This window comes from Balaenoptera borealis (genome assembly GCF_965194805.1).
Source record: "Balaenoptera borealis genome assembly, chromosome: X".
NCBI classification, from domain to species: Eukaryota; Metazoa; Chordata; class Mammalia; order Artiodactyla; family Balaenopteridae; genus Balaenoptera; species Balaenoptera borealis.
Genome location: NC_138881.1, coordinates 65,622,849 through 65,637,405, shown reverse-complemented (window position 1 = coordinate 65,637,405; position 14,557 = coordinate 65,622,849). Strand labels below are relative to the sequence as shown.

Genomic DNA, 14,557 nt, shown 5'->3' with positions numbered 1-14,557 from the left:
TAGCAAATCCATTTGGTCTACCAAAATCATTCCCATTCTCCAAGCAACTTTATTCGTTGTTAAAAAAAAAAAGGTTGAGGGGAAGGCAGATAAGCTCTGCGATGATGAATATAGTTCTTTTTGTAGGGACAAATGAAAAAAGGGACTTAAAACTAACGTCATTCTATACACAAGAAATTTATTATTTTTTCATTGCAGAAGAATTTAAAGGTCGTTATAGATGATAGCATTCTTTATATTTCTGTATTTTCTACACAGCACAGAATTGGGCACAGAAAAGTAGATCACTGTAGATTTGTTAATTGGTAAATTGAAAGTATGAGGCAGTATAGGAAGTATAAAGCTCCCTTAATTTTCCACCTACTTTCTCCCTCTTCTCAAAGAGAAACAATTATCAACAACTAATGTAATCAGTAAGTCTGGTTTGGAAACTGACTAGGTATTTGGTCAGACTTACGCTGGATACTGTGGAGATACAAAACAGGGGACCCACCCCTCCCCTTTAGAAATATAGTATAGTTAGGCAGATGAAACACAGTCGCGTACTGTGGCAGGAGAAAACAGGAGAAAGAGATTATACAAAGTTAGTGTTGGTGGAGGTCAAAGACTGTGAGAAGAACTGTGCTCCAGGAAAGCACCACGGAGGAAGTGAGACTTAATGAGTGAACAGATTTCTGCTGTGTACTTATCCCCAGGAAGATGATTATGTGTAAGACTTCCTGAGGGTGCTACATGGTTCCAAGGCAAGGTGCACTATACATCATACATTGTCTCATCAAGTTTTAAAAATACATATATACAGGTGGAATCACATGAGCATCAACTGGAGCCACCTCCGAAGGAGAAAAGTCCATGTGGGAATCCTAAGGGGTATATATGTACAGAGGCAGAGCTGGTCCCATCTACTTTGCTGGATGATGTTTACAATTTTACTGCTTGCCTATGAACCTCAGATCCAGGTCAATTCAACAATTTTATTTAGCCTCCTCTTTGTAACAGTCAAAGGACTGAACACTGTCAAGTATTCAAAGGTGAGTTAGAGGCTGATTGAGGTGAAAAATAGATATATATGGAATTGACTATAGAACAAAACATTATTTATAATGGTATGACATACAAACATTTTATTCTTTCTTAGCAAAAGTGAGTCTCTGAATCACTGCCGGTTACTGCAGAAGCACAGGGACTTGATTTGTCCCTTATAAATAGTTCTGCCCTTCTTCTACCAGGCAGGCAATCCAGAAGTACAAACCCCACAGACACATAGAAAACATAAAAATGAAGATACCAGTATGGACTAAGAAACAAGAGCAATGTTAATACTGTTCTAGTTTAAGGTACAGTGTGTGATGGGAAGAACTTTACTATCATTTGCTGTATACCACCAATACACAACGTATATAGATGTACTGTGGAGGGTTCTAGGTAAAACTTCTTTGGATGCATAAGATGGTAGTGTGATTCAGAGAAAGTAGTCTCAAGAGAATATGTTCATTAAAACACACATGCACACACAGAGAGAGAAAGAGAGAGAGAGAGAGAAAACCTTATGTGCTTAGTTGATTTGTTGGGAGACATTTTTGGCTTCTTTGAATTTCCTATATAAACAATTATAATTACCTTTATTTTGAATTGCTGGGGAGAGATTTCTACCTGCATTTGGATGCAGATTTGGAGTTCAAATGTTTTTCTTGCAGAGTTGTCTTTGAAGAAATTGCTTTTTTGGTGACAGAATCATATTCTGGTCACAGTCTCAGCACATTCATCATAGTATTTGTTGGATGTTCTTGTTAGTTATCACTTCCTCATCCAGGTTCACAATCCCATAGGATATACTCGCTTCCTGCGTGAATTCATTCTTGGGTCACTTCTAAATATACATGAATTTTCTTTTCTGTGCATGCCTCATTGTTGTTCAATAACAATTCTTGGCATTGATTGAGAACTGATTTTTTCTCAAGGTCTTCATAAATAAAACAGCAAATAAGATACCAATGTCACTCGACTAAAATTTCCAGCCCAAAAAGGTGCTGAAAAGACCGAGTAAGAGTACTCCAGGATGGGATACCCTTTAGCTACCTTGCAATGTTTAGAGAAGTGGAGAATTTAGCATTTCACAGTCCCTGTAAATAAAAGATCTTCTTAAAGCTTAAAGGTCAAGGGGTAAGATCACAGTGGATGAAAGAAAACATTCTCCTTATTCATAATAAATGTTAGCATTTGTATAATTATCTATTTCTATTTATAAATGCCAGTATTCTATTTTGCCCCATTTAGTAGAATCTTTTAAATTTAAAATTCCAATACCAAATATGAGGAAAGAAGCCAGTTGTTCTGAGTTAACTACAACACAAACAGAACATAGGAGACTAGACCTCTTCCTTCCGAGGCTGTGTGGACAATATTTTTATGTAGGATTCTTCTCAATGTGGTAAAGGCAATTACAAATTTCAGTTGCTAAAACAAACAAACAAAAATTCTGAGAAGATAATTCCCCTAACTTGAAAGTCAGAAGTATAATTGATGTGTCACACACTACATTCCTCCTTTATGCAAGACTTCCCTTTTGCACTAGTACAGAAACATGGCAACCACACTAAAGTGTAAGCAGCACTTTTTGTGGACCTTGAGTTTGGGTTAGGATATTGTCAACCAGATTTTCCAATCATGATCTGACTTAATTTTTTAGGACTGACTGTGCCATTGACCTGATGAGAATCTAATTTAGAGCATTGCTTTGTTGTGTATGCTCTTCCGACCTCATTATTAACAAGATGCCATCATACTTTAGAATAATTAAAGGCTTTGGAATATGAATACATTGAGGTTATCTAAAAATTAGTGAAGTGAAAATCAAAAACAAAGTTACATTTCAAGAACAATCGAGGTGAATCCTGTCATAAAACCACTTGGGATTTTGTGTTCTTTAAGAATAAACTAGGAACAGAATATGTTGACCTACCAAGAAAACTAAATATGAAGGTAAAAATAGTATCTGGTTTAACAATCATTAATAAAAATACAAATGATTGTGCTTTCATTGAATAAGAACATAACTCTAAAGCCACAAAGACATTTTAGTATCACTCAGTAATATATTATGGAACGACTGAAGCAACTAGACATTCTTACAAGCATTCCTAGGGCTAAACTTTAATGTCTCTCTTATAGTATTCAGGACTGGAACTCATGTAAAGTTTGATCACATAAGGCATGTTCAGATATTGATTCATAACTCTATTTTAAAAATTTCCCGGGTAGTCTGCAATGAGATAAGAATTTTTACACAATTTAGAGAAGGTGCATTGAAAATGCAATTATTTTCACTAGATTTTTCAGTTGCCTTAAATGAGAAGAAAAGTGGTTTTTATAAATGAGGGTGGACCACAATTTCCTCTTAACCCCAAAGATATGACTAAATCATTGTGAAAAGATGATGAAATTTATTTCTTATATGTAAGAAAACATTGAATTTTCCCATTATCATAACTTACTAACCTACAAAGCAACCTTAAATGGAGTCAAGAAACAAGAGTCTACTCCAGAAAGTGAGTGTCTGTTACTTTTGGTGTGGAGCCCTAGCTATGCTCCCCAAGCTGAGCTTGCAGGGAAACTGTGGACCTAGAAATTGTCCGGCTCTTTAAAGATTTAAACCAAACTCCTGAAATTATATACAGAAGCAGATGGCTGAGCAGCTTCCCCTGTAGTTGTTTCTCTGCTGACAAAAGCAACTGCACAACTCAGGAGAAATAAGCTTTAAAATGAGTAGAGTATAGCCATGTACCCATGGCCAGCAAAGTTGCACAAGGGTTTCAAATGTTTTTAGTCCTTAACAAAATCTTAGGTAGGAATCTCTACTTGCAGTATGGGCAGGGGATTCATGTTTCATTTCCATAGAGAATATGCTAATTATTTTCTCTGCTTTCAAGCCAGCTCCCTTGTTGATTTTCTCATTTATTTTAGTGGCAGCGGGACAATATAAGGTTGAGTATAAACACTGGAATCAGACCACCTGAGTTAGAATTTGACCTTGGGCAAGTCATCTAACTTCTGGAAATTCAGTTTCTTCATCAGTGAAGTGGGGAATGTAATAGTATTTCACAGCACTGTGGTAAAGATTAAATAACATAATCAATTTAATGTGCTTAGTACAGAAATCTAGCATTTGATGCATTCCACAAATGTTTGGTATTGTTACCAATGGCACCACCATTTTCCAAATCTTGGATTCCCAATCATCCAGAACAGAATTATTTTTTCTAATTTTTTCTCCCTCATATGATTTATTCCAGCACCAGACTTTGTAAAATATGGCTCCTAAACATCTATGGAAGTTGTCCCTTTATTTTCAATATTGCAGTCATCAATGTATTCCACCTCCTCTCACATAGACTATGGGAGTGCCTCCTAACTCATATCCCAATACATCTTGTTGTCATATTAATTTTCCTAAATAGAATGCCGGGTGTGAAGCCATTGCAGTAGAGCTTGGAATTTAAGCTTTCTTGGTAGCACTAGCTGTGGATGGAAGTGCTCTGCTGGACTGTAGAATTGCTATATCCCACTCCACAGCATGGGACCAACATTCCCGCTACAAAAACTGGAGAGCTCATAATAAATGGTATTGTCATGTGTGCAGTGGTGACATAACTTACAAGGGCAAAGTTGTATCTGCTTAGTCACCACTGTATTCCCATGGCTGATTACAGAAGAAGGCAGTATACCCTTGGTAAATATTTGATGAACAAATAAATGAGTTAATAAATTAAATGGTATCACAGATGCCACTAGTAGCCTTATTTTTGTGTGGTTGAATTTTGGGTCATTCAAAGAGAGTTGACAACGTTGCTTGGCATTCAATTGTTTGCCATATTCCATTTAGCTCAAGTTGTGATAACTTAGTCATCATTTGGCATGTGAGAATAAGGAATTCATTTATAGACTTAAATGGTGTGGATTCTGACAAGATTAGCAACATTAGCTGGTAGTATTTGTTTTATGTATTTGGGCACTCCTATATTAGGTGCATATATATTGATGAGTGTAAAATCCTCTTCTTATATTGATCCTTTTCCCATTATATAGTGACCTTCTTTATCTTTCTTTATGGCTTTTGTTTTAAAGTCTACTTTGTCTGATATGAGTATTGCCACTCTCACTTTCTTCTCTTTTCTGTTTGCATGAAATATCTTTTTCCATCCCCTCACTTTCCAATCTATGTGTGTCCTTTGCCCTAAGGTGGGTCTCTTGTAGGCAGCATATTGTAAGCTTTTGTTTTTTTATCCAGTCTGCCTCTCTATGTCTTTTGATTGGAGCATTCAGCCCATTGACATTTGGGGAGGAGGGAGGGAGAGGGATGGACTGAGAGTTTAGGGTTAGTAGATGCAAGCTATTACATTTAGAATAGATAAACAACAAGGTCCTACTGTACAGCACAGGGAACTATATCTAACCTCCTGGGATAAACCATAATGGAAAAGAATATTAAAAAATAATGTATATATGTGTAGAAATGAGTCACTTTGAAGTACAGCATAAATTAACACAACACTGTAAATCAACTATACTTCAATTAAAAAATAGAGAAAAACAACAACAACAAAAACTTTAGCTGGAATTGGTACGGCAGCCAGATGCCCACAGTTCCAAAGACAAGAAAGTGAGAGAAATTGATTGTGAGAAACAAGAAGTTATTGCTGGGAAGGAGCAAGTACAAGAAAAAGATTAATCAATGAGAACCATTTTTTATTAGATGGAAATATGTTCACTATACTGGTTGCAGCCCAATGAGCAAGTAGCAGGTTACATTTTGAAATTAAAAAAAAAACATGCAGGAAGTATTTACCTTTCATAAATGGGCACTAACTATGGGTGTTATTGCTATTCTATGATTCTAACACAAGCATTACGTATTTATATTGAAAGGATAACATCAATATCTGCTAATTTGAGACCATGCCTACATCACATATGTCCAACAGCAGCAAAGGCCCTTAGAGATGTATGGGTGACATTCCTAAAATACAGCATGGCATTAAGAAACAGAAGATGGCCAAAGTTTTAAAAATTCAACAGAGAAGTTAAATGCTAATTTATGTGACTATTCATAGAAGTCTGACCTTTTCCAAGATGATCTATTTTCAGAGACTGTGGGGTCTTAAGCAGCTCTAGAAGTTAAAGAATAGTTGAAGGATAAAAAAAATAGATCAACTTTATAACCTTGAAACCTGGCTATGTTACATACTAAAATAAGAATTGTAGCATAACCAACCACTTCACTATTCTATCCTTTTCATAATTTAAAATGTGTTTCCTCCTGCATTATCCTAAATGATCCTCACAGCAGCAGGATGAAAATATTTTACCATTCTACTGAGGAGAAAGTGAGGCCCAAGGAGATGAAGTGACTTGTTCAATGTCACAAACCTAGCAATTAATCATATACTCCATTGGTTGTTATGAGAGTTTGGGTCTATTCATTTGAAAAATAGAAATAATCTTTGCCCCTTCTGTGTGACCACATTTCAGGAAAGATACACTAAAATAATACATTATTATTCCATCCAGCACGTTGCACTTGGTAGGTAGATGTGTCAGAGCAACCACGGGTTCAACTATCTGTGTGTTATGGATCACAGGGCCAGACGAGCACAAACTCTAGGCTGAGTTGTCACAAAGGTGATGGCAAACAGAAAGTAACTGTAAAGAGAAACATCTTAGGAAGTTGAGATTTCCTCAGCCTACACTAAAGGTTGCCTCATAAATGTTAAATTATAATGGCTACACTTGAGCAAAAAGTAAGTAAAAGAACATAAAACGCCAACGTTTCTAAGCAAACTCATACATCTGGCCCTGTATAAGGCACAGGCTCCCCACTGTTCCCCTCCATCTACCTTCCCATCTGCAGCTTATCCAAGAAAATGAAGGCCGTTTTCACAAAGTTGCCGCAGTGGAGACAAGCTATGCACTTCAGAGCCAAGGAAACCTCAGTGGGAAAAACTACAACCTGGAATTTCTAGGACAGAGGGGTGGTGACTCTCAACATATTCAAGTCATTTTAATAAGTATATGAGTAGACGGGGGATTCTCTAGCACAAGCTGGATTTTTTGGGGTAAGTGTTATTATCTTCACAAAACAGACCCCTCTACTGTCTTTGGCAGCAGGACTATTTATAAACTCTTTACCACTACTACCCCTAGTCACCAACCTCCACAGCATGAATTTCTTATGGAAAGGTACTCTATCATTGTCACCAACCAGGGAGAACTGACTTTTAAGAAACGGTATGATTACACTGGCTGCTCATGTAAATGTTCCAAAAATGGTTTCTAACTCAGCCCCTTTGAGATTATTCGTTTTTTGTTGTTTTTGTTTTTCACTAGAGCTGGGTTAGCATCTGGCTAAATTTTCTATCTCCAACCACACTTCCACCTCCCTAAACACATAGGTACACACACATCCCTGCTTTTCTCGCTGTGGATTTCACAGCTGGTGGCTGAAAAGAAACAAGTTCTGGGCTGAGACCTTGGTCTGGATTCTCTGGCCTGAGAGAGTGAAAGATCTGAAATATTTCAGGGATTTTCTATGAGCTTTCCATACTCCTCTGTCTCGTGTCCTACCTGCAAAATGGGCTTTGAGGAGGCAGGTGTCCTGTATTTCTGATTTAGCATTGTTCTGGGATAGGAAATTAAAATTACAAAACAAACAGATGTCAAGGAATGAAAAAATATGTTGAGAGAACGAACCAAGTAACTCTAAACGTGCTTCTGAGTGCTTTTTAAAAGGAAGGTATTATTGTAAAGGTACAGAAAAGTCCTGGAACTGTGCTTTCGGGTCCTGGGTGGGCGCAGAGAGGAGGAAGCTTGAACTGGTGCCAAGTTACAGTTCCCTGCCCCGCGGGAGGCCAGGTCCAAGTTTGGGAAAATAGAATCAGGGACAGGGGCTATTGTGGCCTGAACAGAGGCAGAAAGACACGACACAGCAGGCTTCCTTCCTGTCTTGCTCTTATCTGAGGGAGCAGAGAGCGAGGTGGGAGCACGCCTGGAGTGCAGGTGAGGAGTTTTCAGTCCCAGTCCACTGGCTCCACCCAGTTTCTCTCCTCCCACTGGCAACTCCCACCCCCATTCCAGCACTTGGACCCCCTCCCGCTCCTCCCTCGGCCCCTGCTTGGGCCCGCCCACGGTCTCCCACCCAACTTGGGACTGCGTCATAAGTATACCCAGATCTGGGCTTGCAGTAGTGTAAAAGCAGACGAGGAGAAAGAAGGTGCAGCTAGGGCTAGCGCGATCTTCTCCTCTTCCAACCTGCAGCCCAGGACACTGATTCGAGCAGCGCCTTACCGCGCAGCCCGAAGATTCACCATGGTGAAAATCACCTTCAACACACCCACAGCGGTGCAAAAAGAGGAGGCGCAGCAAGACGTGGAGGCCCTAGTAAGCCGTACGGTCCGAGCTCAGATCCTGACTGGCAAGGTAGCAATGCCCATTCCACCCCTGACTGCCTGCTAGGGTCGGGAAGGTGGGGTGGGGGTGGTTTGGGGGGAAGGAAGGGGAAAGGTGGGAAAGGACAAAATGAAAGCTGCTGCGGAGTTCCTGTGTTTCCGGCGGTGCTCTCTGCGCTGTCTGTTGGGTTTGCCCGGTCACCCCGATTCTGTCCATTCGCACCACCTTCCGCTTGCGGCTCCCCACGTCCCTTAGCATCTCCGTGCGTCGCGCCACGTTCCGTGGATCCCAGCTCACGTTGTACATCGCGGAGGGATGTTCGAGGGAGTTTGAGGAGAACTCTTGGGACCAGATGTCACCTTCTCCTGGGGAACATGTGGGTAGCTAGAGATCAAAGAGAGGCACGTCACCCGGTCAGGTCCAGGGGCACACACATCTTCCACAGGGGCGGAGCGGACAAGCAGGGTGAGCAAGGACACGAGATTTAACTCTTCTTTCTTTCCTTTCGACGTGTATGAAGTTCTATGAATCTTAAGGCTTTCTAGGATCCCTGAGTGTTTGTGGAGTTGGGGCGGGGGGCAAAGGGCAACTTTGACTCGATGTGGTATGTATTGGGGCAAGTGTGTGTCTGTGCCCGACCGTGTATATTTTCAGTTTCTCCCTGGTCACAGGCGGTGTTAAGCATTCGGTAAAGGAGCTGTCAAAACTGAAGTTGGTCTTAATTAGATTTTGAGATGTTCACTGTGCCCTCTTACTGCAATTACAAGAGCCTTGTATGTTTTCAGAGTGGCATTTCCTAAAGAAAACACTCTTCTTCCGTAAAAGAAATTTTGAGGGTTTTTGTTTTTCTCTTTTGTTTTTCTTTTTAGTACAGTACTTCCTTTTTGAGTGATATCCCCTCTGCCCACCCTCCCCCACAGAAAGATCTGAAGCAAGTCCGACCTTGTAATTTAATCTTCTAGCACTGCCAGGAATTGGGGGAATTTTCCCCCAAAAAATGTTAGCCATTGTTCATTTAGTCCAATTTCTATCTCCTTTAAACATCTAACACGTTTTCAGTGTTTGTAAACTACTCCTCATTTTCCTCAGTAAAATTTCAATGTTAAAAGGCACAATCGTATTTTTTTTTCTTGTTATACAAAATCTGTGCATTGTTGGAGCTTGCAAATCTGCCCTAACTTGTCTTGTTCTCTCTATAAAGTTTAAACTTTTGTGTTCAGAGTGGAGATTTGAAAAGATCTCTGAGTGAAATGAGAATCCATGTAGTAAAACTGATTATGCCCACAATTTGAAAAGCTAATGAGCTTTTGCAGAATTTTTATCATGGAAACTTTCAACAGTTAACCCAGCAATCAAACTAGCTGTTGTATATTACACATTTCAGAACTCAAAAACACCCCCTTGCATTTTTGAGGTTTTGATTAAATGATAGAAGTTCAAATATGTAATTGTCCTACTTACTTTGTAAGGGAAATATGGCCAGATTTTTGGGGGGAGGTCTAATTAGATGCCAGTAGTTAAATATAGCCACACAATAATCCTTTTTTTCCCTCATCACCACAAACTCCATGACTTGTTGAATTCAGTTAATATGCAAGCAATACTTCTACCAGGCCTGAGGTGTTATGAGGAATAAACAAAAATAAGCATACGACAGGATCCTGACCTGGCCACCATAAGACACTGATTTAATAGTACTTGGCACATTATATTGTCATGTATTGATCAGCTCATCAGAAATTGAACACAACAAAATAGTATGTCGGAGGTTGTGTACAATGACTTTAAAATACAGTTCAGAGGGAAATGAGCTGTGGTAAGTGACAGCCCCTACCACACTGAAGTTTGGCAAATTTAAATGAAAAAAAAAATCCTTATTCCTAGTCCATCATCCATCCATGGGCACTTAGATTTTTTCCATATCTTGCCTACTATGGTGGGAAATTGACACTCTAATACTTAGATCTTGCTTAATAATAAAATCCCTGAAATATTGGAAGGAAAAATGAAATTGCAGTGCAGATTGCTCTTCTCGTATCTCAATGACAAGAAAAAATAAATAAATTAATTCCTTTGAGAATTTCGAACTAAGTCATTTTTGTGACTTTTAGGAAAGTCACTTCATTTTTCTGGGCCTCAATTTAATCATCCAAAGTATAATTTCTAAGCCCTTAGCTCTAGATTACAGGGATTCACAATCATAATTTATAGCCTTTGTAGTGTTAATCTTAGGTTATTTTTTAAATAAAAATTATTTTAAATTTCTGGAAATTATTGGGACAAGGAAAACCTTCAAGGCTTATAGTGTATTAATGGAGGGTTTGAACTTAAGTAAACGTAGCTAAGAAAATGTGAATACCAAATTTCTTTGAATTTTAAAGAGAAATCATTTTTTGAAGCATTTTCAATGCTTCAAATGTGCATTTTCACATTTGTGAAATGATTGCCTCTCCTTAGAATCTATGTATTTGCTTTCACCAAATTAATTAAAGTTTAATTAGCACTAAGTAGTTATGGAAAACAGCTAATGGCCTGAAAGACTTAAAACAATTCTATTTACATACCAGTCTGAATGATTTACCCTCTGATTATCAGAGAGTAGACTTGCTGACTTCATTCATTATACCCTTCAGTAATACTGCTGCTTAGGGCATATTGTGACATAAAAGAATGAGATTGGAGGGCCCCTTGGTCCACTGCCCTGAGAAGAGTACAGAGTTAATTGATTACTTGTTTGCTTTGGAGTCCCTTGTTCCAATTACTAAACAAATTATGGATTTAACAGAATTTTACAGTCACTGTTACACTCAAAGCTTTGTGCCTAGCTATGACTGTACTTTAAATCTAGTGTTTTGCCCAGAACTTAAAAAACGTTATTTCATTCAAGCAATACACATCCATAGAATATTGGGTGATATTAGGAAGCCTAATTTCTCATTAAAATTAAGAATATTATGAAATAGATCTAATCTTCAATATTTTAATTTCTAAAATAGGGGGAAATGGTATATACCTACTTTATAGAACTCCTTCCTATAAAAGTTAATTTTCAAAAAACAGCTTTTTGAAAATCAGTTAATAAACCAAAGGGTATTAATTCACCTCTAATTTGGCAAACAAGTTGATGTACAAAAAATACTAAAGAAACAGTTGTATTCCAGAAAGTTAGTGATTATATCACTGTACAAGTCCAAAAAGTAATGGCTTCCATTTATTTAAAGAGGATAACTTATTGCATAAATGAATGGTTATTTTCAGCTGATTTTAGAAGTGTATACTTTGAAATAACTTTATATCTATATTTGGATTTGGAAATGCCAGAAAAAGGTTATTATAAATTAGAGATTTTCACATCTATTAAACATCAGAAAGTGTCTTGAAATTATTTTAGGCTAGGGTGAATTAACATCTTTTTAAAACATCTTGGGTTTCAAGGGAGATAAATTGTACACAAAAGCAACTATGTGTCTAAAAGCACAATCTGTTTTTTTTGTTTTTGATCTTGCTTTTTAATAAATAGGAACTCCGAGTTGCCGCCAAGGAAAAAGAGGGCTCCTCTGGGAGATGTATGCTTACTCTCTTAGGCCTTTCATTCATCTTGGCAGGACTTATTGTTGGTGGAGCCTGCATTTACAAGTACTTCATGCCCAAGGTAATATTAATGAAAGTTATTATGTTTGGATTACTAATTGCTATACATTTAGCGAAGACAAATAATTCTGCGATGGTCCCCAGATAAATGAAGATTTAGGGAAAGTTTTCAAATTAACTTTTGGTATAAAATTGATTTGTCTTCATGGTGATAATTGTAATCAATAATCCTCAGCTTGATAAACAGGACAACGAACTGATATGAGTTTGAGAAATGATTCAAATGTCATGGTAGTGAGTGTTAGAAAGTTTTGATTCTCCCTTTTTGTCTTTTAGAGTACCATCTACCGTGGAGAGATGTGCTTCTTTGATTCTGAGGACCCTGCAAATTCCCTCCAAGGAGGAGAGCCCTACTTCCTGCCTGTGACGGAAGAGGCTGACATTCGTGAGGATGACAACATCGCAATTATTGATGTGCCTGTCCCCAGTTTCTCTGATAGTGACCCTGCAGCAATTATTCACGACTTTGAAAAGGTGGGTTTCTCATTCTTATAGGTATTTCTGAATTTTCTTTTTTTTCGTAAGTTTATTGGTATTAAATCTGTTCATAAATATACAACTTTTTGCAGCAAAGCCTTTTTCATTCCTTTGCTATTGAGTATACATTAGTTGATTTTGAAAGGTTGTAACTACTTGTTCTAATGGTCATTGGAAAATCTGCAACATTGATACTCTCTGTATCATACCTAACATTTTCCCCCTCCCCAACAGGGCATGACTGCTTACCTGGATTTGCTGCTGGGGAGCTGCTATCTGATGCCCCTCAATACCTCCATTGTTATGCCTCCAAAGAATCTAGTGGAGCTCTTTGGCAAACTGGCAGTATGTATTTTGGATGTCAACTTTTTATATAAGCAATTACAAATAATTGCTTCCTCATTTTAAAAATTAATTATTTGAGCCAAAACATTCCATTTCACTAAAATAATTTTCAAATAAAAAATATTCTGTGAACGTAAAACTGCTCTAAAAATAAAGTCTATTTAAAAAGTATATCTGCTATAGGTGAGAAATTAAATAGCGTTTTTAAGAATTTCTCTTTCAATCTTTAAAAAAAATTTTTTTAGAGTGGCAAATACCTGCCTCACACCTACGTGGTTCGTGAAGACCTGGTTGCTGTGGAGGAGATTCGTGATGTTAGTAACCTTGGTATATTTATTTATCAACTTTGCAACAACCGCAAGTCCTTCCGCCTTCGCAGAAGAGACCTCTTGCTGGGTAGGCAATTTATTTCTTCCTTCACCCTGTGTTGTTGAGACAGTGAAGGAGAGTAGGGGTGGAGTATGGGAAAAGTAGAGAGCAAATCTAGATATATTTTTATTTACACAAAAATGAAAAAGCCACTTTTATTGTGCATTTCCTCACAGGTTTCAACAAACGTGCCATTGATAAGTGCTGGAAGATTAGACACTTCCCCAACGAATTTATTGTTGAGACCAAGATCTGTCAAGAGTAAGAGGCAACAGAACATGAGTACACTTAGTAACAGGAAGTCGGAGATTTATAATATGACTTCAACATTAAAGTGTGTGGGATACTCAAGATATTTACTCATGCATTTACTCTATGGCTTATATTAAAAAGAAAAAAAAGAAAAAAAAAACCTACTAACAACTGCAAGCTCTTGTCAATTTTTAATTTAATTGGCATTGCTTGTTGTTTGAAACTGAAATGAAATAATTCTAATGTCTTTCTTTTGAATTTATAGGGTTTAGATTTCTGAAAGCAGCATGAATGTGTCAGCTAACACCCTGACAATGAATTCCATCGTGTGTGTGTGTGTGTGTGTGTGTGTGTGTTTAAGTAAGCTCTTTAATCATATGGTAGAACATGTTCTAAATTTAAAATATTTAAAATTGTTTTTGACTTTTTTGTGTAAAACATGTCAAATTGCTTAACATTGTTAAGTTTCATTTTGTTTTCCATTTTGTGCAACTTTCCTGAATTTAGAAATTAAATCTTTGCATTTCTGTCAGGTGCTCTGTAATAGGTCTGATTTATATGTAAAAATCTTTCATAAAGAAGTCATTTTCACTAATGCAATGATTCTTTCTCACTGAAAACTGTATTGTGAATTCCACAAAACTGTGTAAGTGCTGAATGCTATAAGGAATTTAGGTTGTATGAATTCTACAACCATATAATAAATTTTACCATATTCAACCACTGGTTTTCATTTGAGGGATACTTCATATGAACAATTTACATTACTTATTTAGCTTTGGTGTACCTGCAATAAATCTACAATTATGAGCCTAGCTTTGTCTTTACTCCCACCTCTACACATTTATATTTTATAATCTCATATTTTACCCCTCTTTTGATATTATATCAATTACTCTTTTATAAAGACCCCATAATTAGCTTACATGTAAATTCAACTATTTGTTAAAAGCCTTCAGGACCACAGCAATTTCAAACCTTTAATGTGCTTCCTTTTTCATAAAAATTTAAACAGTCATAT

The 14,557-nt window shown here is 37.4% G+C and overlaps 1 protein-coding gene across 2 annotated transcripts; it reads left to right on the top strand.

Moving 5' to 3' along the window:
• The first annotated feature begins 8,208 nt into the window (after nucleotides 1-8,208).
• ITM2A (integral membrane protein 2A) lies at nucleotides 8,209-14,256 on the top strand. 2 transcript variants are annotated; one of them, XM_082377512.1, is made up of 6 exons: nucleotides 8,212-8,472; nucleotides 11,963-12,094; nucleotides 12,370-12,567; nucleotides 12,805-12,915; nucleotides 13,161-13,311; nucleotides 13,461-14,256. In XM_082377512.1, exons 1-6 carry the CDS (start codon nucleotides 8,362-8,364, stop codon nucleotides 13,547-13,549), a joined length of 792 nt encoding a protein of 263 aa, XP_082233638.1. In that variant the 5' UTR covers nucleotides 8,212-8,361; the 3' UTR covers nucleotides 13,550-14,256. The 2 variants fall into 2 exon arrangements, with proteins under 2 accessions (XP_082233639.1, XP_082233638.1); XM_082377513.1 differs by lacking the exon at nucleotides 12,805-12,915 and having other exon boundaries at nucleotides 8,209-8,472.
• The last annotated feature ends 301 nt before the right edge of the window (nucleotides 14,257-14,557 follow it).

Coding starts and splice junctions, on each gene's coding strand:
- ITM2A (XM_082377512.1), top strand. CDS start 8,362: ATGGTGAAAATCACCTTCAACACACCCACAGCGGTGCAAAAAGAGGAG. Junction 12,568..12,804: donor TTATTCACGACTTTGAAAAG/GTGGGTTTCTCA, acceptor CCTCCCCAACAG/GGCATGACTGCTTACCTGGA. Junction 13,312..13,460: donor CAGAAGAGACCTCTTGCTGG/GTAGGCAATTTA, acceptor ATTTCCTCACAG/GTTTCAACAAACGTGCCATT.